We start from the raw sequence: 25,521 nt of genomic DNA, 5'->3' as shown, positions 1-25,521 counted from the left end.
AATAGTCCATTCCAACCTGTGTGACGTATCGTGACGTCATCATCCCAAATGGACGAATTGTGAAGAGCACCAATAATTACAGTAATTGGCTTTACTTCACATCAAAACTAGTCTGTCTCAGTGACTTCTCAAAACACAGATCAAGTAGAGTAACCTACGATCCCTTCACCTAATCACCGATAGCTTCCACACGCTTACCCTAAAGATTTACGAGAACCAAAGTTGGAATCCCTGACCAGGGTCTGTTCTATTTGCAGTCCCTACAGCGCTTGATCAGTGACGCTAGAAAACTTTTTTCTGAAAAACCTACGTCATAAAAAAAGAACAAGCAACACCGGACCTGCAGAATTTGCAGACCCAGAGTTGCCAATTAATTTTTGTAACACAAATTTTTTTTTATTACAAAAAAAAATTAATATTAAGATTTTTTTTAATTTTTCAAGCGAAATAAATTAAAAAAACATGGCAAAACTATCTATATGTAATATAAGTCACATATGCACAAAAATGTTGGGGGGGGCTGCAGTCCCGTAGTCCCTTATGACGAGCCGCCACTGCGTGGTACAACGATTCTATTGCAGAACGTCGCCCAGACTTCAACAACGCTAAGTGATTATTTTAACATTGTTGCAGTTTAATGCTATTTACTTGTGCTATCGTTATTGTATTTTGGCCTCCAAGCACGCAGATTTGGCCGCCGAGAAGGAGCTTTCGGTAGGCCACGATGACTGCCGGAAAAAAACACGAGTTTTAAGGCCTGGTACTTGTATAATAATAAACGTGGAGTCATCTGTAATCGATTAGAACCTTAGCCTTGGGAAAAAAAATTTCACGAAAAGATTTAAAGTTGAGCACAAAAAGGTATACCAGAGGCAACAACTTTAAAGATACATGTTTTAAGATATTTCACAGAAGGATCCTCTTGTAAAAAGATTAACTTTCATGAAGCATTGCTGTCAGGAGTGTGAAGTATGTTTTAAAACAAGTTTAATCCTTGACAACATTTTGACTGTTGTTTTATCGTAACAGCTTGTCGAAATAACTTGCTGGATTGTGGTAATGTTAATTCATTGTTGCAAAGCCTAAGAGATTCAAGAAAATAATTATCAACGGCCAATATTATGACTGAAGCAAGTGTTCGAAGTAATTATGGGATTTACAACAGCCCAGAACCACTGTACACGGAGATGTTGAACAATATGAGTGGTAAGTCCGAATCTTTCATCCTTCAACTAAAGACAATTAGGTAAAGTTTTAATTTAAATTTTGCGTCACCGGTTTGCTCACATCAACACTTCCCAAAGTTTACTTCGGAGTACAGATGATTGTAAGGGGAAGTAAATATTTGTATTTTATATTAGTACTTCTAATATTTTTTAACGTATGCTGATGTCGATGTCACATGGGTTGTACCAAAGTAAAATTATCTCGAGGATATCCTTGAGGTGGTTAGTTTCTGTGAATGCTGTCTGGTCCGTTTACTGGAAATTGTGTCTCCTCGACTTCGTGGGTATTCATTATCCAAATGAAGTCGTATTGCAGAAGTTACTTTCATTGTATTCAAGTCCTCTTGAACTGGAGATGGAGTGTAAAGCGGAAGCTCGGGAAGCTTTTTTCACAGCCCCAATCTACCTCATTTTAATTTTTCTTGATTCATGTTTTTATTGCTTTGATTGCGTCACATCAGAAATCTGACTCACAAACTTTGCAACAATAAATAGCCTTAAAAAGTTAGTCTTAACCAGTGCGAAAACTTTTGAAGCAACCTTCCTTGCTTTGAAAATTGTTTTCAAATTCTGACTGTATTATTTTGTGATCATTTCAACTGCATCAAATTTATCCCACGGACTGGAAATATTTTTTCGAGCTGAAGCACTGGATTGACTGGAAGGTGTCCTTTTATTATTTCACTGAAATTAAAACTTGCACTTCAAGTTTCCGCTGATAATAATGACTTTGCTGTTTTATGTTTGCCAATTCATTGAAAGATCAGGCTGCATTGTTGAATCAACATACGCTGATTTTTTTTTTGAGATTTGAGTGACTTGAAGTTTGTTTTTACAAAAGTGAACTTTGTATCGCCAAGACATTTATTCTACCAGATTAAAATCCATTTAAATGGCATTTTGGCGTCGTTTCATAAAATATGACTGGTAATTTGACTTGTACACTCTAAAAGGTGTTAATTATAAGCGTTAATTATTATTCAGCCTCTTTTTCTTGGTAGGTATAGGATAGGTAAATGCTACGTTCGCGTAAAAGCTCATCCAGAATAGTTTTTATGCAAGATGCATTGAAATAATCTTTAGTATCCCTGTGTGTGAACCAACAAAGTTGTTATTTGCGATTTCTGTGTGCTACTCTGTGTTAGTGACTGATGACAATGCCAACGTTTCAATGCACAGTGAGTTGCCATTCTACTCCCAAGACGTTAAACGCTTAATCGTAGCGGGTCCAACGCCCGATGTACCCACTGTTCAGAAAGTCCAATGTGCACCTTTAACATCGTGAACTGTGTAGGTTATTTGTTTATATTTTATTGTTTGTCGTACTATCAAGCACACAGTAATGTGTGCTACAAAACATTGAGTATTGCTGGTAGCTCTTCTGTAGGCTTGAATGAAAAGTTGACATCGAATCGCAGTTTTCAATTGTTTATCTTTGACATAATTGGCGTATAGTTATAGATTGTATAGCTGTGTACTTCGCAAGGCCTCTGCGATTGTTAACGAAGTATCAGGTGGAATTGAATAGAAATCAATGCATTGTCATCCAATTAAAGTTATTTGAAACGTCACGATGACCTCATCTAATTTTAGTGCGACATTGACTAAATACAGCTGGTGGTTGGCTTGGGATCAAATGATGGGTCTTAGTTCAACCTTATATTTTGTTATATTCGGTAAGGTTTTTTGCTTCATGCTTTTATTTTTTCGTGCTGTTTTGAGACTTTAGTTATGGTGACATTCTGTTTTTTTTTTAATTTCAATTTTGCCAACAAAAAGTTCATGTCAATTACAGGTTGTGATAAAATGAGGTTATGCAACATTTTTGTGGTTAAGGTTGGGATTACCATCAGCGCCATCGGCTTTTTAAAGATATTTTTTATTGTATTTCAGACACAGAGTCGCTTGCGTAATATCACCAAACTTTTCTTGCACATATTCAGTGTTTACGGAGTTTCTCGACAAACTTTTTGCTAATTATTATACCTTTCCAAGTCGGCTTTGTGTGTGTTTTACCGCGGAATGGCCCGTTTCGGTGAGTTCGATTCGGTGAGTCCGATCTCTTAATGGGGGATTTTTTCAATTTTTTTTTTTAATTATCGGGTACCGTAACCTAATTATCATTGCCGTTTTAGGGTTAGGGGTTAGAGGTTAGGAACTCACCGAATCGAACTCACCGAATCGGACTCACCGAATAGTAGCAGACCCGTTTTACCGATGCCTTGTCTGAAGGCGTTCAAGTGATACTGGACTAGTAACAAAGCATTAGTGCCTTTAATTTGATCGAAACACCTACCAGTAGTAATTTCACCTATAAAAATAAAGAATTTTGAAAGATGTGGTGATATATATCTGACTTCTTGGATCTTTGACTGGCACATATGTCATGCTTTTTCATACGGACACGTAACTTTATTAACATCAAACCCCAGTGTGGGTTTGAGGGGAGAGTAAAACTTAATAACTTTTTACTACTTTGTGAACATTCTACTACATTGAATCTTTTTTCAAAGGTCTTTTGTTTCAATGTTTAAGGCATGACAGCAAAAGCAGATCGAAAAGCCAATAACCCATCGTAGTTCAAAAGCTGTGCTGAGGTATTTGTTGAGTTGCAAAGCAATACATTACGCTGAGTGAACGATATATTTGAACTGTGTTGGAAAGATAATTTTTTTTAGACCAAACGTTTGGGGTTGCTTGTTCACAGTTATAAAATTTCGTCATTCTGCTAAAACTTTAGGTAAATATGCAACTTTTTCGTGCACTTCGTGAACAAGAAGGTATCAGAGAATGCGATCTAAGAATTCGAATCAACGATTAACTGCCTTGATCGTACGAGTCAACTTCATTAGTTAACATTTTGCAAAATAGTTTTGCTTTTGACGCTTTCCACAGAGAACGTTATGCTGCGACTGTCATTTTGTTGACTGTTTATTTGGTATGACGAGCCTTCATACCTCATAAACAGTAAACACTCAGTGTATAATGTATATAAGCAATTTCGCATACGTACATTGAATAGCATGCGGATTAGGTAACAATTCTTTTTATCACATTACCTTATTAGTTCATGTAAATATCGGATTATTCTATCAGTGACTATGAAGTTGGTTGCAAAGCATGAACGACTGTGGTGTTTGCTGTTTTCCAGGATGTTAGCGAATTTTTCAAACTTTATTAATTTCCTTTTTTTATATTAATTAAAAATTTAAACTTGATAGATTGACATGCAGATGCTTGCAATACATTAGCTTATGAAGCGAGCTCTTTACGTAAACATAATAACTTTTTTCTCGTACGCTATACCAGAACCTCAATAACCGTTGTAGTGACGTTTATCGCTTCTTTTTCAAGTTATTAGTCCCCACAGGAAGCTTAATTATCTTGAAAGAGGGTAGAGAATCAGGGTGTGAACCACATTCCTTCAGATTGCACAGGGTGTGAGGAGCTTTGTATACATACAGTTAAGCGTTTTTTTAATTTGATTCAAAGTCTATTGTTTTAAAATATGTTTAATATTGTAATTTTTAGTCCGATGCAATACTCACATTTTCCCAATTTTTGACGTTCAAAGCTTTAGCGACTCTAATTTTGATGTGCATTCTCAAGTGAAATTTATTGATTTTCCTGCATGCATTATATCGTTCACACATGTGAGTTTGGTCCGTTAAGCTTTGATTAGCAGCTTCAGTTTTCTTACTTTTGAGGTTGGGAGTAACTCCTACAAACCTGATACTTAGTTGAACAATTTTGCTAACTTTAGTTTTGATTTGCTGGTCAACTGTTCCTGGTTTATACCTAGTGGTTGAATACTTGTATTACGGTACCTGTAGTTGGAAAGATAAGGGACCCATCTTTGCATCGACAGTGGCCATGCATCGACCTACAAGCATGCCATGTATTCTAGGTATATGCTTTTGGTGGTAGTTGAACTGACAATCTTTCGAGCATTGGTGTGATCCTCTCGTTTGCTACAGCAGCGAAACGACAGTTTCAAAATCAGTAAAAAATTCAACTTTGTTCTCAGGAGCTTTTTTATTCTTTTTCAAGTCTAATTTAGTTTCAAACGTGTATAATGTATATACTATAAATAATTGTAAGGCTTTTCGGAATAGAAACATTCAAAATTTTTCAAATATGCTTTTTTCGATGGGAATTTTTTTTGGTTCGTTTGGGTGTGTTTCGAATTAAGCTCATAAAACGATTTTAAAAATCTATGAAGATGTAAGAGTTCAGTTTTAAAAAAATCTTATTAGAAACCTCTTGCACTTCAAATTCAGCTCTCTCGATATTTATTATTGAAATCTGCAAAATGGTGTTGACTAGTTCTTTTCTTGGTTCGAGTCAAATTTTATTTACTACTTCAACCATGAGTGAAAATAGGATATATTATACTGATTGTGATTACTAATGGATAAGAAAATCGGAATTTGTACGAAAATATCTTAATATCGGCGAGATAATTGTAGTTGGTAATCATAATCATAAATACATTAAAAATATACGTTACGAATTAATTGGTGTGTGATTATATCGGAAAGTGCCAAGCGCATACGACACGGAAAATGCGAAACTGGTATTGTCTGAAATTGAAAGCATATTCATTTAGTAAATTTTTGTTTTGTCCTATTCCATCCTGTCATAGCAGCCAACCTCAACTTGGTACTGTCTACCGTCATGCGCAGTATTGTAGGTGTAGACAGTATAATATCGTTCTGCAGTAATTGTTTTCAACAACCCTTGGTTGGGTTGATCAAAGTAATCTCCACTTTAGCAATCTTCTTCTTCTGGGCTCAAGTTGTCAACCTCCTAGTCACATAGTGTAATGGTAATTGATTCTTGCAATCAAGCGAATGACAACTAATCGAGACAGCAATGGTAGCTCACAGAGCTCTATGCAACTCCATACAGAGTGATGCCGACCCAGAGCATGCGCCCTTCATGTCTAAAGCTGTTTAGGGCAGGCAACTTCGGTTGTCGTATGGGAAGGCATCACCTTGCTGCAGTTGAATGTGGGAGGCCTGACCAAGTGTAAAATCGACATCTTAGAACAACTGGTGAAGGCCAACCAAGTAACGGCTATTCTACTTTAACAATGAATGTGGTTCAGAAAATAATAGTAAGTAGTGCATTATGCCAATCCAATTGCAATTAGAACTTTCAACTCCTTGAAAATCGTGAATTCAGCAATCAGCATTGTCATGTGACAAGTTCTTGTTACGGCGAACATGCCCAGTTTTCTACAATTGCTTTATATTTTAGACAAATATCAACAGAACCTTTGACATGTTGCTTTTTCCTGACGTAGACATCTGACAGGTATTAAACTACGTATTCCAATGGTTTTTGTAGTACAGTGTACCAAGGTTGTTCAGTGTTCATGCATGCCGTGTCACTTTGTATCATAATCCTGCCACATTGGGAGTGGCATCTTTTTCTTCTTGTGAATGTGGTGCCGAGAAACAGACCGCAGACACTATCATCAGCGATTGTATCATCTTCAATCTACCTAACGGAGTTGGTCTGTGTATCTTGGATGATGAAACCAAAGACTGGTTGCTGCTCTAGTAGCTTTCTAGCGTAGTCTGGGAAAGTCGTGAACCTAGGGTGGTAGAAGGATTGACCCTCGGCTCTATACGCTTTAACAAACAAGATAATTCTACAACATGATTTTGCATTCGGCTACCTCCTGCTCTAGATGCATCAACAATGGCACTTATGACTTTTGACGTGAAAATTTGGAACCCTTTTGTTATTTGACAGGGATTTATCAAATTACCAAGACAATACAAGATATCTTCAGTACATACGAACATCCAATGACCCAACACCATATGTTTGAGAGTTTTTGTGAAATAATTTGTAGTTTTCACGTTGTACGGTTTGCAAGAAGAAAATATTTTACAGTTTACACTGCTTTTAACATATTGCTAACATTGACGGCAATTTCAATCTCTCGCAGTACTAGTTCAAATACAGTATGATACATTTCAGATATTTGCCTTTAGGCAGTCTAAGTATTTCTTTGCATTTGCGATGGTATTTTGTCTACAAAATGCCATACTTTCTCTTGCCGTTTCAATTAACTGGAGCAAAATTCTTCTCTGCACTGAGAGTGCCATGTACGGTTGGGTTTTGGTTGTAGTGTGAGGTGTTATGACACTTAGTGAAGCAACAGTCAGTAGAAGAGTGTGCTCTGTATAGGAAAGTACTTGATAAAGATTTAAAATTATATTTTGGGGTCGATGTTAAAATGACACACCGAAAATAAGAAATGTAAAATTTCGCCGCCAAAAGCATTATTGCTTTAAAAGTTTGAAGTTAAACGTTATGCAGCATTTCAATTCTATTGGTTTTACGGGCATATTGCCAAACTGTGCGCGTGTGTCGCATTGCAATTTTTTGCATTTGTTTGCAACTGGTGTCTGCTTAGATTAGTGTTGCCTTAACCTACTTCAATGCCACGAATGTGAATCATTGTTGAAAAGCCGGTAATTTTTTGCATCCTTTTCCGTTAATTCTCATGAACCTTTCCTGTGTTAGTTTAGAGTAAATTACAGACAATTCAAAAGCAAAAATGTAGATGTTATGATTATTTCAAAGACCACGTCGCAAATTGTTTTGATCGCAAAGTATTTGCTTGGTTTTGTTGCACGTTGAAGTACGTTTTTTAATGTACAGTATGAGCATATTGCAAAGTCAGGTATGTCACTATAGTTATTTAAGATGTTGAATATGACGACAGACCCTCAGGAACCAAGTGGAGAGTGCAGATTAGCTTGCGAACTGAGAAGCTTAGTAGTGTTCATAAATTAACGTTAGTTCAACGTCCAGCCAACCAAGTTCATATCTTGAGTGTTCAAATCAAGTATGCATGTTCGCTCTGTTGTTCACTCCCTTTCTTTCTCGTGTGAACAATGTAACAATGTGAGAAGCTTGTTGATATACAGTGGAAATTTTTTTTAAATTTTGTTGTGAAATAGCAGTAAATATTGTGTTATTTTTTATAATCATAATCATTTTTATAATTATAATATTTTTTATGTATTTTTTTAATGATAGCCTATACAAAGAAAATCTCCAATGGTAGACCGCACAATAAACTATTTTTTACTTTACCTCACATTGACAAGACCAATAAACAGTAAACACACAAGATCATTAGCAATATTTTAAAAATATTAAATGTTTTTTCGCTTTGGCTTGTGGCTCCCATACAAGTTGAATTATGAGCATTTCAACAGTTTTGCCCCATCACGCGTAACAGCGTGACACTGCATATAAGTGAGATAGTGAATAAATTTAATTAAATTTGTTGGATATATATAAGTAATGCAAGGTTCTTCCAAAAAAAATCTCAGTTTGTAGCAATATTGTAAGTTGGATGAACAAGAGGTTTTTTACTCCTTTTGTTGATGAATTTTGACCTTGTTTTTTTCACTCTATATGGCTCATGAAGGTTGCGTATTTGGCAACAGTGTTGAATTACCTCAATTTTCTTGTATAACCTAACTAATTAAAAAGCCGAAGAATAAGTTGCTATTTACGATTTTTTATTGCTTCGTTTAGATTTTTGAACATTTTGTACAAGTAAATATCGTATGTTAAACGGCACCATGACAAGCTATAGATCTACACACACTCATTTTAAGCGCATGCAATTTGGATTTTGGATCGACCCAAGATTCGAAGGTATGGTATTGTACAAGTTGTATCAAGAAAGTAGATCGCTCGTAAAAGGCTAGAACATAAAAATCTTATCTGTCCAGCCTTTTAGGCCCCTGTAATTGCGATTTACTGGACGGTGGAAGTATAAATTAGTAGTGCTAATAATGTGATAGCTTACATGATGAATTTAGATGTCAACGAAATAGTTTTATCCTCTGCATTTTGTTTGCAGAGAGGAAGCGGGTTTTTAAATAGTTTTTCATTTTAAGGAAATGTTTTAACTTGAACGTTTTGTACAAATGTCCTATTTTTATACCATTGTAATATGACTCCTTCCTTATGACTCGCGGCATGTGTATGATGGAAATTTTAGTGTAGACCAAGTTTCTTTTAAAATCGTCTTATTAGTAATCTGAACATTCGCTGAATTTCCGGGTGACACAATTTGATTAAAAAAACCAAAAAACTTTGCATGTCGCTTTAACGCCTATTTTTTTTTAAACAATGCAAAAGTTTTATTAACGAACTGACAAGTTATCTACTCTCACTACGGTGCTAATGACATCATTTCTTTAGCTGGATTTACATCATAATTTCCGCGTGTTGCAAAGGTTTTGTTGTGATAAAATACAGAAAAAAATCTTCAATAATAATGGATTAGAAATATTTAGTAAAGAGCCTGTGGTTTCTCGTACTGCCTGTGGCAGTGATTGTGAATCTTCATCCAAATCTGTTGTCGTGCCTGCCACAGTGTGTTTGTTTCTCATCACCCGCGTTGGAATTTCACCTTTTAATCTTCACCTAAAAGCTTGAAATCCTGTATTTGAAGCCAGTGAAATATTTTGGTGCTTGTGGCTTCTATCTACGCCGTGTATTGTTCAACTTTTTCCACAAGTCCCCATATTTTTCTTCACAATCAAGCCATTAATTAAACAGCTTGATTGGATCAATGACACGACTTGTAAAAGTTAGTTGTCGATTTTCTTCAACATATCTGATGAGAAAAATCGATCCTTTTTGCCTTGATCCATCGTCTGCGAACGTGACAGGTTTGAGTAGGTTAGGGAATCTTTTCTGCGGTCGAGATGCTTTCATTCGATTTATGGAATTCCAATCTGCTGCGATATGTTTATAGCAAATTGAAATATCTTTATTTTTATCTCAGTGCTATGTTCTATGATTGGAGCAAAGAAAGGTACCTAAATTTGTGGATTGTAGACAGTCAGTTTGCTCAGGTTTTCTGGATATTACATTTTTAAAATATGTATACGTACTGTAGAAGGCCTGCCCCCAGGCTCAGCTTAATGAAGCGTAGCCGAAGAAGGATTTCTAAAGAGATATTGTGCTGTTGATAATAATTGTGCATAAGGCGGTTGCGTTAACTACAATACGTCACGATCTTATTGCAAACATTAGCAACGATGACTTTCCCGTATAGTGTATCAATACTAACTCACCATACTTTTCGCGAAATATGCAATGGGATATGTTATCGAAGAAATGTTGTTTGACTATTTTCAAATAATAGTTTTGATTAGAAAACTACCAATGTTTTGCATTTTTTTTTAAAATTTTGTTTCAATGAGTTAAAGGTGATTTAGAATTTAGATCAACGCTATTTATGAACAAAGTGAGCTGGCTCAAGCGAAGACTAACTACTGCATCGTGTATTACAAGTCCTGAGGGCCGATATACTTTTCTTCGCATTGTTAATGGCTATGTCAATTTTTTCGGTTGTTTGTTTTAATTGTGATATACTGACCTACTCATTGACTCATGTAAATGAATGCAAATCTGTAAATGCTATATTTGTTAGTTAATGTTTTCGGAAATTTATTGTTTGAACAGCATTGTATGTTGTTTTATTGTAATTGGCTATTATGAAAAACGAGATACCTGTTGTGAAATATGAATGGATACGCGATTTGCCAATGTTCCAGTAACAATACGTGATAATCCCAACATGTTTCAGAAAAGCTCCGTTTTATCAGATGTTAATCGCCGTAACATTACTCTCCTGCTTTCTCTTCAATAAGAGAAGACTCATTTAACATTTTTCCACTTTTATGATTGAAAAAAACCTGCAACTAAACAGTATCTTTTTTTGAACAGACTCGCCATCGTCTGTGAACGGAGAAATCAACCCACCTGTTCCCGGCTACGGCTTCGAGAACTCTCTCAGCCCCACCCACATGTTGAACAACGGAATGGTCAATGGAGGATCACCTTCCGCTCACTCAATGTCGCCAGAGAGAGGACACCCCATGCAACCAATGGTTAGCGGCCATGATGTCGATATGACATCACATGTCTTGATGCCAGACGGCGGAGACGGTCTTCGTACATGTAAGTGTGCTGTGTACAAGGTTGTGTATTGCCTGCGTTTGAATTGGTGTGAGTACGCCCCACTTGCAGCACTGTTTAAGCAGAACGGGTGTTTCATATTCTATCCCCTGTTAGATTGAATAAAACCTAGCCTCAAATCTTCAGAAGTATGCGAAACTGCTTGGATTAAGCTTCCAAGGAGGCTTTCTCTGTCTGATAATAAAGATTCTCACAATCAAATCAACCGAACAAACGAGTTTTTGTTTTTTGCACATTGTGTGGTACGCTTTATAAGAGATACCCGTCTCTTTGCTTTCTGAGCGTAGAGCCTTGAAGAATTCGAAACCGGTACTCAATCTTTGTCAAACAAACGGTTTAAAAAGTTAATAATTTCTCACTGATTTTATTATTTATTGTCACGCAATGTGATTTTCGTATCTTGTGCCCTGTCTAGCCTTGTTTTAATCTCTTGCTATAAGTTGACAGCCTGTACACGAAGGGTTTTCAATCACAGGTATGATCACACACTGCTATGATCCACTTGACCCTTTCACACCAAACTGGATGACAGAGTTTCTCTGCTAACAAATTAGTCCTCTTTTGCATTAATTCTGTAATTTTTGACATTGATTCCACAGCGTCTGCAGACGTTGAATTGACGTCAAAAAGAACCAATTTTCTGGATTTTTGTTGGCAATTGACGTAAATGTTCAGCACACCAACTCTTTGTACGCTCAACAAACAGCACGATATTGTAATCAGAAGAGCTCGATAAAGCAAAGTGTTTATTCAGTTAAGGTTGCTTCGTTCGTAACTGCTCGGTGTAATCGCCGACCGCGTGTTTACTTGTTTCGACTTGCAGTTGAGTAATTTTTAACACCGTTTGAATTAGAACATGGCTAGCATTGAATCCATGGCACAACTCGACTCATAAAGTTGCATGTTTTGATCCAAAGAATTTCGCTGCAGAAGCGCTTGCAGGACAAAAACGTGCATGTGAGATTGTTTAGTTGCAAGCTTAAATAAAATTACACCTTCAAATATCAGTTTTTTTGTGACAAGGTTTTTTCTGCTTAGTTTCCTTTTGCTTGATCTGGATAGAAACAGAAACAAACAGATTTTTCTACTTTTATACAGTGTTCGTCTGCTTGCTGATCTTTTGAGAAAAATGCGCAACTTCAATCGATCGCACTCGGAACTATCATCCACAATCGTTCAATACAGAAAATTGCTGTTTACACGTTAATTTACCTTGAAAGTATCGTGAAACTACTTATTAAAGCCAAAGGTACATTTAGTTTTAAAACACATGTTAATATGTCAGTTACTTTCCAGTTTGTTCCATTTGCGGTGACAAGGCGACGGGGAAACATTACGGAGCTAGCAGTTGTGACGGATGCAAAGGATTTTTCCGGAGAAGCGTGCGGAAAAACCACCAATACCAATGCAGGTTAGCTTGTGTGCAAATACCTTTTATTTTTTGCTAATGCTTTGTGATCTGTACGTTTTGAAATGACTGGACAATACTTTGTTTTTGATTTCAATGATGACTTTAAGGAAGAAGTTTTATTCGTGAATTTTTTTAATTCACTTTTAGCTTGTGAGTCATTATTCTGCAAAACGTCCAATTAACCCTGTGTTACTATTTAGCTTGCAAATTGTGCAATTTTTATGTCTTCAAACTAGATAATGAGGTTAATTAAGCGGAACTTGAATCAAACAGCCAACAGTTACCATTACTGTACATTTGAGCATTCACGTTGCACAATTTATACTGTTAGCCCTAGCATCAAAGCATCAAATCCTACACTTTTTTTTCAAATTTAGTGCTTGTCAATCCAATTAAGAGACGTTGATCTGTTGTGCCGAGTGTTGCTGCCGTGACCATTTCATTCAAGGAAGTTCCTGAAGTGAAGATTTGTTTATTATTCTGTTTGTTTCAACGTAACAGCCAAGCACTATTGTTAACTTTTTGTCGCTGTATTTTTTTAACAAAAACAACAGAAAAGTAAAAGAAACACGATATTGTCACAGGTTCAATCGCAACTGCACGGTGGACAAAGACAAGCGAAATCAATGTAGATATTGCAGATTAAGAAAGTGTTTTCGAGCAGGCATGAAAAAAGAAGGTATGGTTTTGTGGAGTATTATTGGTCACTATCGTTTATTAATCATAATGAATGACCAGCTTTCTTTTTCTTTTATTTGCTTCTGATCATGTAAATATTTTTCTGAAAATCAACATTGTGCTATGTGTGTAATGTCTATACAATTAGTTGTCGCCTCATGACAGTTCAAGTGTAGTTATCTGGCCTGTCATGTCTGAAAATGATCCCCAACCCGGCGAATTTTCTGAAGCTGAAAAACCGAATCCTTTCTATCCCGCGACTTCACTTCTTGTAGCTACCCAACCAACATCTCATTCATGATTTGTGCGAATTTATACAAATGGTTAAGAAATAGAGAGTATCACATTAAATTGAAAAATTCAACTCATTGAAGAGCTTTTGTCACACAAGGGTGGCCTCGTCAGTACACAGCATTCGTATTCAGATATATTTTGAATAAGAAAAATATATACTGATGAAGTCACACTAGTGTGTCAAATGCTCTACATTAAATTTGGATTTAGCATTTTAGTGTGGTACTCTCCATTTCTTTATTTTTAATTTATTACACTGCTCAATGCTCAATTATTTGGATTATAAAACAAAAGAAGATATTTTATGAAAGCAGTCACGCAAAAATTTCAAACTCCTGTTTTACTACATTTTTCCCCTTCATCTAGCTGTCCAAAATGAGCGAGATCGAATAAGCACAAAGAAGACAAGTGTGGATGACTCGGCCTCTTTGTCTGTTACCACATTGCTCAATGCTGACACCATGTCTAAACAGGTAGGTTGCTTTACCAACGTCTAATGGTAGTATATTCTGACTAAGCTTTTTCAAGCAATAACGTGATGCATGAAGAGAATGAAGCTTGCCGAAGCTAACATGCGTCTCATGCCTTTTGAACGACGTTGGATCGACGTGGATTTTTTGTAAACGATCCTTGTTCATCGGTATCATATTTTTGTGCACCGGTATCACCCGGCGTAGGCATTGGTTTCACGTTTAAGATCCGTGCAAAATAGTTTGTCCATCAGCCGTTACCATTTTCTGGTGTCACTTTTCTCACCAAAGCACACTCCCTCTTTCTAGTGTCTTCCCTGTTCGACACTGGCATGTCAGCTAAGAAATTAACGCCAACACATTTTCACCGGTCTGATTTTATATTGCGAGATATCAAAATTTAATCGTTTACGTCGCAGTCTGTGGCGATATTGAGGTCATAATATTGAAAACCAAACATGCTGCTCCGCTAATAGGAAGTATTGAAAACGTTGATAAGCATATGTAGCTTTTCCTTAGCTATGGGCGAATTCTATCTTCCATCCTCACTAGCAAAATTGTTTTTTTTGCATTGATTCAACGTCTTCAAACGTTAAAATAATGTGAAATAAACCAAGTTTTCCGAGATTGGATTCATTTATCTAGTTCTCCATCTGCTGAAGAGACGTGATGTGAGTCTTTGAGTTTGACGTATTTTTCAGCACGACTTTCTTGCAATCACATGATCCAATTATAATGTTCTCATTTTTAGATCATTTTTTCTCTTGAGATATTTGTTTTGTTCAAGTTTAAATGGTGCTGGTGTTCGGCTCAGCCTTTTCTCAAGACGTGGAGCTCAAGGTCACGTTTTTATTTTGGGTGTACTCTGTACACTGTAACCAATAAGAGCGAATTGATTGACAGTCCACTAAATCAAAACATGTTTCCGATTCGGTAATCATGAGTTCGTTACCCCATCAGATCCACCCATGGCTACCTAAAGATACGGCCTGATTTGTCACATTTTGCAGAAATTTCCACATTTTGCTAACTTTGGGCGAATGTTTAAAAATTATATTAAATTATATATATAAAAAATTATACGCCTTCTTTACTGTTTTCCCCAGGTGACACAATAGGTTTTAACATTTTCACATTTTGAAACACAAAGAAAATTTGACTTCGAAGATTTTAGTCAAACCGTTAATTTTTCAATAACAGTCTGATTCAGCATTTTTCAACTTACTTTTTCTCATTTGCTACTGCTTCCCCAAGGCAACAAAAAGCTTTTATATCATCAAGAGACAGCAAAAAGTAAAAAAAATCTCAGAAAATGCCAGTCAAACACTAGCAGTTGCTGTAATTAAAATCTGCAAAATGTGACAAATCAGGCCGCATCTCCAGGTGGACATGATCCACCTCTGATCGGATTGTGCCGATTATTATGTTGAACTGGCCCATGATTTTGTTTTAGCTGAGGTTATGTGTTCAGGGAAAACTCTTTCTGGTGAAATAAAACTATTGGTCACTTTTAACCCCTTTGGTCATACAGTTCTTGTTGAGAAACAATCTTAATTTTAATATAAAAATACAGTTCTCCAGCACTTCTGTTCTCATGCGTAGTGATCGCCATATCTGTAGCCCCTTAATCTGCAATATCAGCATGATATGGTGCGTTTCAGTTTTCGTGGATTAAATTGGCCCGCAATTGCTAGGTAGGATTCCTTAAAAACAAACAGATTTTTTCGACGCATATATGCCAGACTTTTTAACACTAATGGTATTGGACGTTTAGACAAGTTTCTTGATACTGTACAATGTTTGAATATACCACGAACATTTTATTTCAGGGTTGTTAGTGTTCGTGAGATTTGTTGACTAACTTATAGGCTTCGCATATTTTTTCGTGCTTGCCTGGTGTAGATATATGTAGAAGATAATTTGGTGTCAAAAAGCCCTGCTGTCAACTTATGGGAATAACCACTGTTTAAGGCTGCTGCCGACCAAGATCTTTTATCAAACTTCTTTTTCTGTGACAAGACATTTTTTAATGTAAATATCTGTTGCTTCGTTGAATTATTAAAAAGTAATTTTGCTCCGACTCGTGACTCCAGAAGCACCTTTTTGCTATTGTTCATGAAACTAGTGCATGGAATCTTGAGCATCATTCATTACGAGAACCAGATCTCTACTATACTTGTCTGCTGTTCTTTTTCGTTATTACAATTTAACCTTTACCGAAATAAAACGTAAATTGCGCATTAATTACATATTCCAAGGTTGATGATTGATGAACATTGTTTAAGTTTTAATAATTTAAGAGTTTCAGTTTTTCGTAACATATTGTGACCTATTTAGTGGCAGATTTTTAACAACCTCAACGTTTTCGTATTTTTAACAATTACTTCAGCCTTTGGGGTTCAACTTTTCGTACTCAGGATGGCTTGCAAGTTATTAATTACCCAGCTAATACGTTAAAGGTTTAATTTAGCCTTATTAACAAGAAAGGTTGTGGCATATTCTTAATTAAGTTTCATTTTACCGCCCACATGGACACGACTTCGTCTGGCTCATGCGGATGTGATATAAACGGGATTGTTTCCTCTTACTTTATGCACGATATTAATAAACGCCTTTTTGTGCTCTTAAAAATTTACGCTTGTCTGGCGGCAAAAACTTTTTAAAGGGACGAAATTTGACCAGTTGATTTTAAAAGTTGTGTTTTTTGTTAAATTCAGTGCAAAAACTAATGTAGCTTTATGGAAATTTTCAACATTTTAATCTAAAGCACCTGTATCTGGCAAAAATTTTTTAGTGACTTGACATCATGATCATTAAGAATGTTGGGACTTTTTCTGGCTTCTTTCTTCGTTCTCTAGGGCCGAGGGTTTATCCTTTTACCACCCCAGAGACGCCCTGATGTGTCTCTGTTTGTTGTCATTAGCCTGTTTTGTGCAGTTACCAGGACTCACCGCGAGGAGGTTGACAACATGAGTCCCAATATTGTCAACCTCCTCCTCGGTTGACAACATGAGTCCCAATGTTGCACCCCCCTGGTATGGACCTGCCTCGGCCGACTTGGGTCAAGCTCAACAGAATCCGAACCGGAATCGGTCACTTCCACTCCAACATGCACAAGTGGGGTCTGGCTCCCTCATCGGCCTGCGAATGTGGCGCGGAGGAACAAACTGCTGACCATGTCGTTCTCGAATGTCCCATCTACAAGGCACCAAATGGAACGCATGGTATAGCAACGCTGGACGAAGCTACACTCACCTGGCACTCCACCACCTGCCCTGAAATTTGATCTAGTCTCAAACGAAAGAAGAAGAATGATCGTTAACGTTAAAGTCATAAAAATCATAGAAAAACCAAAATTGCCTATGTTCTTATCCAACAAGACTTTAAAGAGATGGATTTTAGAATGTTTTCTCAAAATGTTGTCACTGCATCGTCTTGCAAGCTTCGTTTTGTTTGTTGTGCGTAGTTTGTCGACTCTTGCTCGCCATTGCCCGGTTGGTTTTACCAAACGCCATTGACCACTATAGCTAGAGCGCAGCAGCAACCTTTAATGCAACGAATTAGTCAACGCTGCGGAATTCTCGCCTTCCGCGAAAGCTTTAGATCTGATCTTTCATGTTTGATTTGTTTGCAGCCATCTTCAACTTCTCACGAGCCGCTCGACTCGTCGACCATCGCAAACAAGAAGATAGCGTCGGTAAATGATGTATGTGACTCGATGAGGCAGCAGCTCATAGTGCTGGTTGAGTGGGCCAAATACATTCCCGCGTTTTCAGAACTATCGTTAGACGACCAGGTAAGAGAATGAGAAATAGAGCCAACGAGTTTCTTTTGTTGATTTTGCTGGTTTTGTTTGGACGGTACGAAGTTGGGCAAGGTTTCAAAACGTCATTTGCACATGCAATGTTGCGAAGCTGCCGTCGTCCAGCCATGGAAGGGCTTCATTACTAATGACTTTTGCAATGCGAAATCTTATCGTGTTTCCTCTTATGCAAACATATATTTAAATTCTACTTCGTAATTGTGTAACCAGTTTAACAAAACTAATCAATGATATTGGTTTGCGATTTGGTCGTTACAAAGTTGGAGACACCTACAACAACGATACTGATTTCATGTCATCCTGCTCACTCCTAGCAACTTTAAACTACGTTTTCATGGCAAAAGCAACTGTGCCTTTGTTGAACCGGTGTTATGCAACGCATAATTGGTATGCTGTATTTCGGAGAGGTTTTCATTTTCTTTCTTTTTTTAATATAAGAATGAATTGATAGTTTGTCTTGCTGACAGGTCGCTTTGTTGAGAGCGCATGCTGGGGAAAATCTGCTTATGGGAGTTGCAAAGCGCTCACTGACGCTCAAAGACGTTCTTCTGCTTGGAAATGACTTCATCATCCCAAGGTAGTATGCTGCTGCTGCTGCTGCTGCTGTTCGACATGTATTTGTGTCTGTTAATTCACTCTCTTTTAATCTGTGAAGTGAGGAATAGAATGTGTGATATATGTGTACCTGTGCTCGCATTCCTAAGTGACGACTTGTAAGTGTTTCGATATTAAGTATAGTGCTGAAACAATCAACGATTTCCATTCACAAGAAGTGTTGGCTTCTGTTTTTTGTTTTTACATTTCTTACGTTGCCGACAACTTTCAAACTGTTTTATCGAAATACGTCATCGTTTTGCCGGGTGTACGTTCTCGTAGCTCACTACTGGTTCGACTAATTACACGTTTCTACTTTAATTTGTAGACACTGTCCCGAAGTTGAAATCAACAGAGTAGCTGTTCGAGTACTGGACGAGCTCATTAGACCTCTTAATGACCTCGCCTTGGACGACAACGAATTCGCCTGCTTGAAAGCTATAGTCTTCTTCGACCCAGGTAAGTAACAGTTTCTTTTACTCGCAGTGTTTTTTTTTTCGTTTTTTTTCAACGTTTGACTGTATCTCGTTCCACAGATGCTCGTGGCTTGAGCAACCCGGCTAAGATCAAATCAATGCGATCTCAAGTAATGTGCAACCTAGAAGATTACATCAACGATCGCCAGTACGACTCGCGAGGAAGGTAACTGATTTTACATAGGAAAGAGCCACACGGTTCTGTGTTCCATGGTCTGTCGATTTTGCTTATTCGACATGTTGGTATCAACGCAGATATAGTTATGTTAGTTGGTTGGTTCACCGCTTCCGTTCTTTGTTTCCCGTATTGTGAGGGTTAGACGTCAGCAAACTTTGATTCGGCTTGACACCACTTGCAAATTGCAATACATTGCAGGAGGTTAGCTTATACACACCAGAAGAAGGCGCTATGGTTTCAATTTGTAACATGCTGCCTTGATAAGACATTGTTCTTGTTACCCCTGCAGCGCTGAAGTGCCAAAATTAATTTTTATCACACTCTTAACTTTGTAACTTTCCAATAGGTTTGGCGAGATTCTCTTGTTCCTTCCCACCTTGCAGAGCATCACTTGGCAGATGATCGAGCAGATACAATTTGTGAAATTTTTCGGTGTTGCCAAAGTAGACAATTTGCTGCAAGAGATGCTACTTGGAAGTGAGTGGACAAGCTTTTGTAATGTTAAAAGGCATAATAATACTTGAAGTTTTAAAATGTCACGGTTCATAGTTAAAACTTACCATAAACTAAAAAGCTATATTTTCTGCTTTTTGTTTTTTTCAATGAAATTCATGGAATGGTTTGTATCTGGAGCAACGCGCTTGCCTTAGACCAGTTTAATTGTTCACTGCCGGCATACGACAATTATCATATCGCATCGCTGGCTCAATGGACCAAGCGTCTGCTTCAGAGTCGGTAGAAATGGCTTCGATGTCTTGTTGGATCATATCGAGAAACTGGTGGTGTACTAAATTCTGTTCTTACAAATGAAACTCAACATTAAGAGAATGTATTATTAGGTGAAAAATATACTGGCTTCAACTGAAGCGGTCTATCTAGTTCTAAAATATTGAGAATCAGGCATATCTGTGACGGATACAGCCTGAATAAAGACACACATTTGTATGTTTACTCGTTGATTGTAAGGAATTATAAAGAGCATCTTCATATCTTTGATATGTTCCTTCAGGTGCAAACGACAGTGCTTCAAACATGGTGTCGGCTTCTGTACCTCTCGGAAACATCCCAACAAGTCCCGTAAATATGCAAAGTCCTCTCCATATGGGAATACAGCCCCAGATGTCCCAGAACCCCAATCTGATGCACATGAGAGTTCAGGAAGACATAAAACCTTGCCTCTCTGGAACATCTTCACATTCATCCCTGTCTCCTCCTCATTTGCAGCATCGAAATGAAGATTACAAGAACCACATGGGTATGGACGTCGATCATCACCTGTTGGGATCAGATACCAAGCCAAAAGTAGTGTGAACTATGCAAGTCTAATAGAAGTGTCCGTCGCTTTGGTTGAAAGTAACAATGGGAGAGAAAAGCAATACCCACTGACCATCAGCGATTATGCATTTTTTGTTTTTCAGAGTGAAAGATACAATTCGTTATAAAGTGAACTTCCTCATATTACCATACGTATTATTGCCCTCACCAAGTCGGAAAAATCGCCTTTGAACATTGACTCTACGGTTACAAACGTTGAAACAATATCAAAATACGGGTTGCTGCTTGGGTACATGTTGTTCATGTTGTGCACGCGCGACCGATCATGGATGTGTGACGCTTCAATGTGAAATGTGCTTCTTTCGTCAACACCAGTTTCGCAGGCAGCAAAGCAGTCGTTTTTTACATTTATTCAAACGACTGATTTGCTGCTTGGATTAGTGTTTGACATTCTTTGGGTCCACGTTTTTCGGAAAGCTTTAAAATCCTGTCGTTACGTTTCATCGAGCAATTTTTTAGATTTTGGTATTGGCCGCCATTTTCCTTGTTTTTTTGTTGCCCAATTGCGACCAACGTCACATTATTAATCAACCTCCCACGAGTAACGAGGGCTGAATAAACAGTCGTATTTGGACCATTCTCATCGGTGCGCGGACATTTTGCCGAAACCCATTTTGCCGAAAGGACATTTTGCCGAAACCCATTTTGCCGAAATGACATTATGCCGAAAGAACATTATGCCGAAGGACATTTTGCCGAATCGACAAATCGCAGAAAGGACTAATTGCTGAAACTAATTGCTTCAGCTGGCGTTCAGTTGGCGCCACCAAATAAAAAATATAACGTTGTGAACGATAGACTAAAACACATTGTGGAGAATATCGATACATATAACACTTCTGTCGGATACTTACGCGCTGTCGCACATAATTTGTGATTGAAATCTGTTTGTGAATGATATTTATGTGTTATTAGGTTATGATAATACATATAATACATTTGTATAATTTCAGCAATTTGTCCAATCGGCATTTAGTCCTTTCGGTAAAATGTCCATTCGGCGAAATGTCTTTCGGCAAAATGTCCAGGTACCTTCTCATCAACCATGTCATTCTGAACACGTCCTTGTAGAACCCTCCAATCGACATTGAATTTTATGCAAACAGCGAAAGCTCTGTTAAAGATTTAGCGTTTAATGAAATTTTATTTCAGTGCCTTATGTTGTCTCCTATGTACATAGTTTATTTCCAGTAACTCCACACACATCTTTTACAATTTTTCAACATAATTAGTCATAGCCCTCCTACACTTTTTCTCTATCATCCACTGTCGTGCCTTTTGATTCAGGTTACATACGTTTATCATAATGCCAAGCTCACGAAATCAGTCAGAAAGAACGGTTTTATTGTTGGGTTAGTTACGGATGGTCATCTATGACACTTGATGGGGTTCGTGATACAAAAAATTGTAAAAGAATCGAATTTTATTTGTTGTCAAACGGTTCATTAAGAACTGATTTTTATTCATTTTACTGCCTTACTCTTCCACTTGTTGATTCTTGATTGAAAGATTTGATTTATCGAATTCTATCACTGAGCCTTGTTGCTGAAAGTACCTTGCGTGGCGACCAACCGCAATTGTATAATCATGATTTGAGCTATAATTGCTAAAAGTTGTCAAATTTGTGTTTGGTAGAAAATTTTGAAATTAATTCTCAACTTTTTTTTCAAAGTTTGACACACTTTTAAAGAAAGTGGAAGGCTTACGCAATACGCATATGGTTACCTGGGCCAGCACTAAAAGTGTGCCCATTACGCATAAGATAAATTTTATGGTTGAAAATGTTTCAAATTAATCTTAGAGAACTTTGTTTATATTAACATTGGACGGTTTGTTCACACTCGTTAGTTTATTGCGGTACCAGAAACTTTAATGAGACAAAGCACTTTGGAAAAATGTCTTTCAAAATAGCTGCTAGATGTGGCTAAATTCTTAGACATAAATGTTGTCTTTTGGTATCCCCACCTTTTTCATAAAACGGATTAAACACATGTTGAGAAGTGCCTTGAAAATTATGCAAAGAGATTTATTTCGGTAGCAATGTTGTGATAAATCACTCCAATAATCGTTCTTATACTCTGCCAATTATGCGTTGAGACGATGTTAGCTAATAGCAAGACAGCGCCAACTTTTTCAGCAGAAGCAAAGAATATCCAGTGTTATTTTGTAGGGTAGAGTGTTGCAATATTTGTTTTCTTTCACTTCACGTCACAGGTGCTGTCTTACGACCGTATATGGTCAATCATGTCACCACGTGAGCATCACTCAATTAGCGTGTATTATTTTTTCTCTAATCGATGTGTTTAAATGATGAAAGATGTTCCTTTTCTCGTAGCAACACGATTTCACATTTTTGCCTATCAACCTAATAGCCGCAAGTTGGATTCAGTGTTTTGTCATTTCCTCGCTCAAATGACTGAGCAGCTGCCTTCCACCTTTGTGAAAGTTTGTCTTCATTTGGGCTCATCAATTTGGAGAGCAATTCGGTTGTGTTCTACGGCGTTTAACAAATGAAAATGTTTGAAATTTATGTCATGCGGAAAACGTCACGCTCTACATAGGTACATTTTTAACGGTATGCAAACTGCAAGTCATCTCCAGGCATTCATTTAAGAATTTTCGTCAAAGTCTATTTCCGTTGAACTCTACGTAATATTGTGCGGAAGTTTGTTTAAGAAACTGATGTAATGTTTGCTCAATAGTATTTCGACAACCAACCTTTTTGTTTATAATGTTTATGTTTTTTTCGTTCTTTGTATATTTTTATCTCGTTTGATCAGCGTTGTTTTCCTTTTGCAAAGACACGTCCGTTTTTATGTTGATTTAATGCGAGACAAATTTGTGTTGATGTGAAACCATGAGGTTCTTGTTCTGCAAGCGTACGTATTTTCACTTTCATTGCTTGATTATGTTTGTTATTCCGTTGATCATGTGTGCAACAGACCAGGTTGATTTGAACTTTCCTCGCGATGGTGGAGTGGTCGCTGTTTGAAGCTTTGAACATATCTGAGTTGATGGTTTTTATACAACAGATCTTGTTGACCAGAATGGTCAGTGGAATAAAGTCTTCGTTTCAAAAACTGTACAATAAACAATCGAGTGACTTGAGGTAAATGCGTGATCAATGTTGCTGCGCGGAACCTAGTTCGTCCAAAGGGGTAATTATATTGATTTCAAGTTTAGATCTAATTTCTGTATGCAATAAAATGCTCCAAAGTAGGGTCACACAAAGGAAATTTAATTGACCTGGAAACTGATCGCTAGGTGAGAGTGGCAACTTTTAACAGAGCTGTGATTCGGTGCCGGTGTGAAAAACAGAGTCGGTGTAAAAAAGTACTATTCCGACTCATGCGTGATATAGCCTAAAGTAGATTTTCGGGGGCGGAGATAGTACGTGATGACGCGCGAGTCTTCAGACAAAAATATTCCAATGGTTTGCCATGGCCATCTGGAGATGCGGCCTGATTTGTCACATTTTGCATATTTTGATTAGAGCTACTGCTACAGCTACCGCAAAATGACTTCGGACCTTTCTAAATTTTCAAGAAAATCTAACATTTTGTATACAATGAAACCTTTCAATAAAAACAATTGACCATTCTTAATATTTTGTCATTATTAAAATCTTCTTCACATTTTTCACAATCTTTGCATTGTTTGACATAATGCTTAATGTTAGTCGTATGATCTGATGTAAAAGGCACAGCTACAAACTGGCGTAAATTTTGCAGTACGCAAAAAGGTTCGAAGTCATTTTGCGGTAACTGCTAGTGTTTGACTGACATTTTCTGAGATATTTTTACTTTTTGCTGTCTCCTAATGATATGAAAGCGGATTGTTGCCTTGGGGAAGCACTAGCAAATGAGAAAAAGTAAGTTGAAAAACGCTGAATCAGACTGTTATTGAAAAGTTAACAGTCTGACAAAATCTTCGAAATCAAAATTTCTTTGTTTTTCAACATCTGAGGATGTTAAAACCTATTGTGTCATCTGGGGAAAACAGTAAAGAAAGCGTAAAAATATAATTTTTAGAAAAAATTGTTTAAACATTCGCCAAAAGTTAGCAAAACCTGGAAATTTCTGCAAAATGTAACAAATCAGGCCGTATCTTTAGGTAGCCATGGGTTTGCTTATATTTTGCATGAAAAAATAGCTTCGATGGAGCATCTGGCAGTTGGTGCACTGATTGGTGTTAAATGGATGGAATTTTTCATAGCAGCCATAAACTGATCTACGCTCGTATCGAACCGATAAATTGACCCATTGCTTCTCAAAGAAACAGCGGGATCGCCGCACGGGAGGTCAACCGTAGATCAAGTCACATTATTAACTCAAGACATTGAGGAGAGTTTTTCGGCAAAAAAGAAAGCGGGGCTGTGTTTGTTGACCTAACAGCAGCCTATGATACCGTGGCCTAGTCTACAAACTACTCCGCCTACTTTATGACAGACAAATGGTTAAAATAGCCTAATCATGGATTTCATCCACACTAGAAGTTTTACCCTTCCCGACCGGAATGGAAAACTTAATAGACCAGGGCACCTCGAATACGGTGTCCCACAGGGATTAGTCTTGGCACACCTCCTTTCTAACGTTTATATGCACGACCAACCATTTACATTCTGCAACGTCTGACAAATATTCATGTGCAGCTGATGACCTGACCATTCTGCAAAAGACTGGCAATCACTAGAAGCGACGTTGAGCCAAGACATGATGACTATATCGGTAGGCACTGACATAGAACAGTTTTCCTTGCGAATCAGCTGATTTCAGTCATGCGACTCAGCACGTGATATTCTGACCGATCTACTCGAAAGATTTTTGATACGTCGAAAATTAAGTGAATGTATCGCCACAAGCAGCGTGGCCGAATGGGTTAAGATTAGGGCAGGGAATAGTCATTTCGATTGCGTGGGTTCGATTCCCATCCTCTGCTAATGTTCTTTTTTCTTCTGCAACTGAACTGAGTGCAAGAAGGATCTTAATGACTGTAATCAATTGA

At 37.4% G+C, this 25,521-nt stretch overlaps 1 protein-coding gene across 2 annotated transcripts; it reads left to right on the top strand.

Moving 5' to 3' along the window:
- The first annotated feature begins 1,066 nt into the window (after window positions 1-1,066).
- Window positions 1,067-23,625, top strand: LOC145775289 (hepatocyte nuclear factor 4-gamma-like). 2 transcript variants are annotated; one of them, XM_082586549.1, is made up of 11 exons: window positions 1,067-1,206; window positions 11,007-11,240; window positions 12,555-12,669; window positions 13,254-13,348; window positions 14,008-14,114; window positions 17,746-17,907; window positions 18,402-18,511; window positions 18,857-18,987; window positions 19,065-19,170; window positions 19,529-19,659; window positions 20,192-23,625. In XM_082586549.1, the coding sequence occupies exons 1-11, from the start codon at window positions 1,122-1,124 to the stop codon at window positions 20,491-20,493; spliced, it is 1,578 nt and encodes a 525-aa protein (XP_082442675.1). In that variant the 5' UTR covers window positions 1,067-1,121; the 3' UTR covers window positions 20,494-23,625. The 2 variants fall into 2 exon arrangements, with proteins under 2 accessions (XP_082442675.1, XP_082442674.1); XM_082586548.1 differs by lacking the exon at window positions 1,067-1,206 and adding an exon at window positions 8,794-8,918.
- Window positions 23,626-25,521: the final 1,896 nt, after the last annotated feature.

The sequence above is a fragment of the Aplidium turbinatum genome, chromosome 8 (assembly GCF_918807975.1).
Source record: "Aplidium turbinatum chromosome 8, kaAplTurb1.1, whole genome shotgun sequence".
Taxonomy (NCBI): Eukaryota; Metazoa; Chordata; class Ascidiacea; order Aplousobranchia; family Polyclinidae; genus Aplidium; species Aplidium turbinatum.
The sequence above is the reverse complement of the archived record's forward strand: the minus strand, read 5'-3'. Positions and strand labels throughout refer to the sequence as shown.

Excerpts from the sequence above, each read along its gene's own strand:
- LOC145775289 (XM_082586548.1), top strand. The coding sequence starts at position 8,828 with ATGTTAAACGGCACCATGACAAGCTATAGATCTACACACACTCATTTT. Across the intron at positions 11,241-12,554 it reads CGGAGACGGTCTTCGTACAT|TTTGTTCCATTTGCGGTGAC; the intron begins GTAAGTGTGCTG and ends GTTACTTTCCAG. Across the intron at positions 19,171-19,528 it reads CAGTACGACTCGCGAGGAAG|GTTTGGCGAGATTCTCTTGT; the intron begins GTAACTGATTTT and ends ACTTTCCAATAG.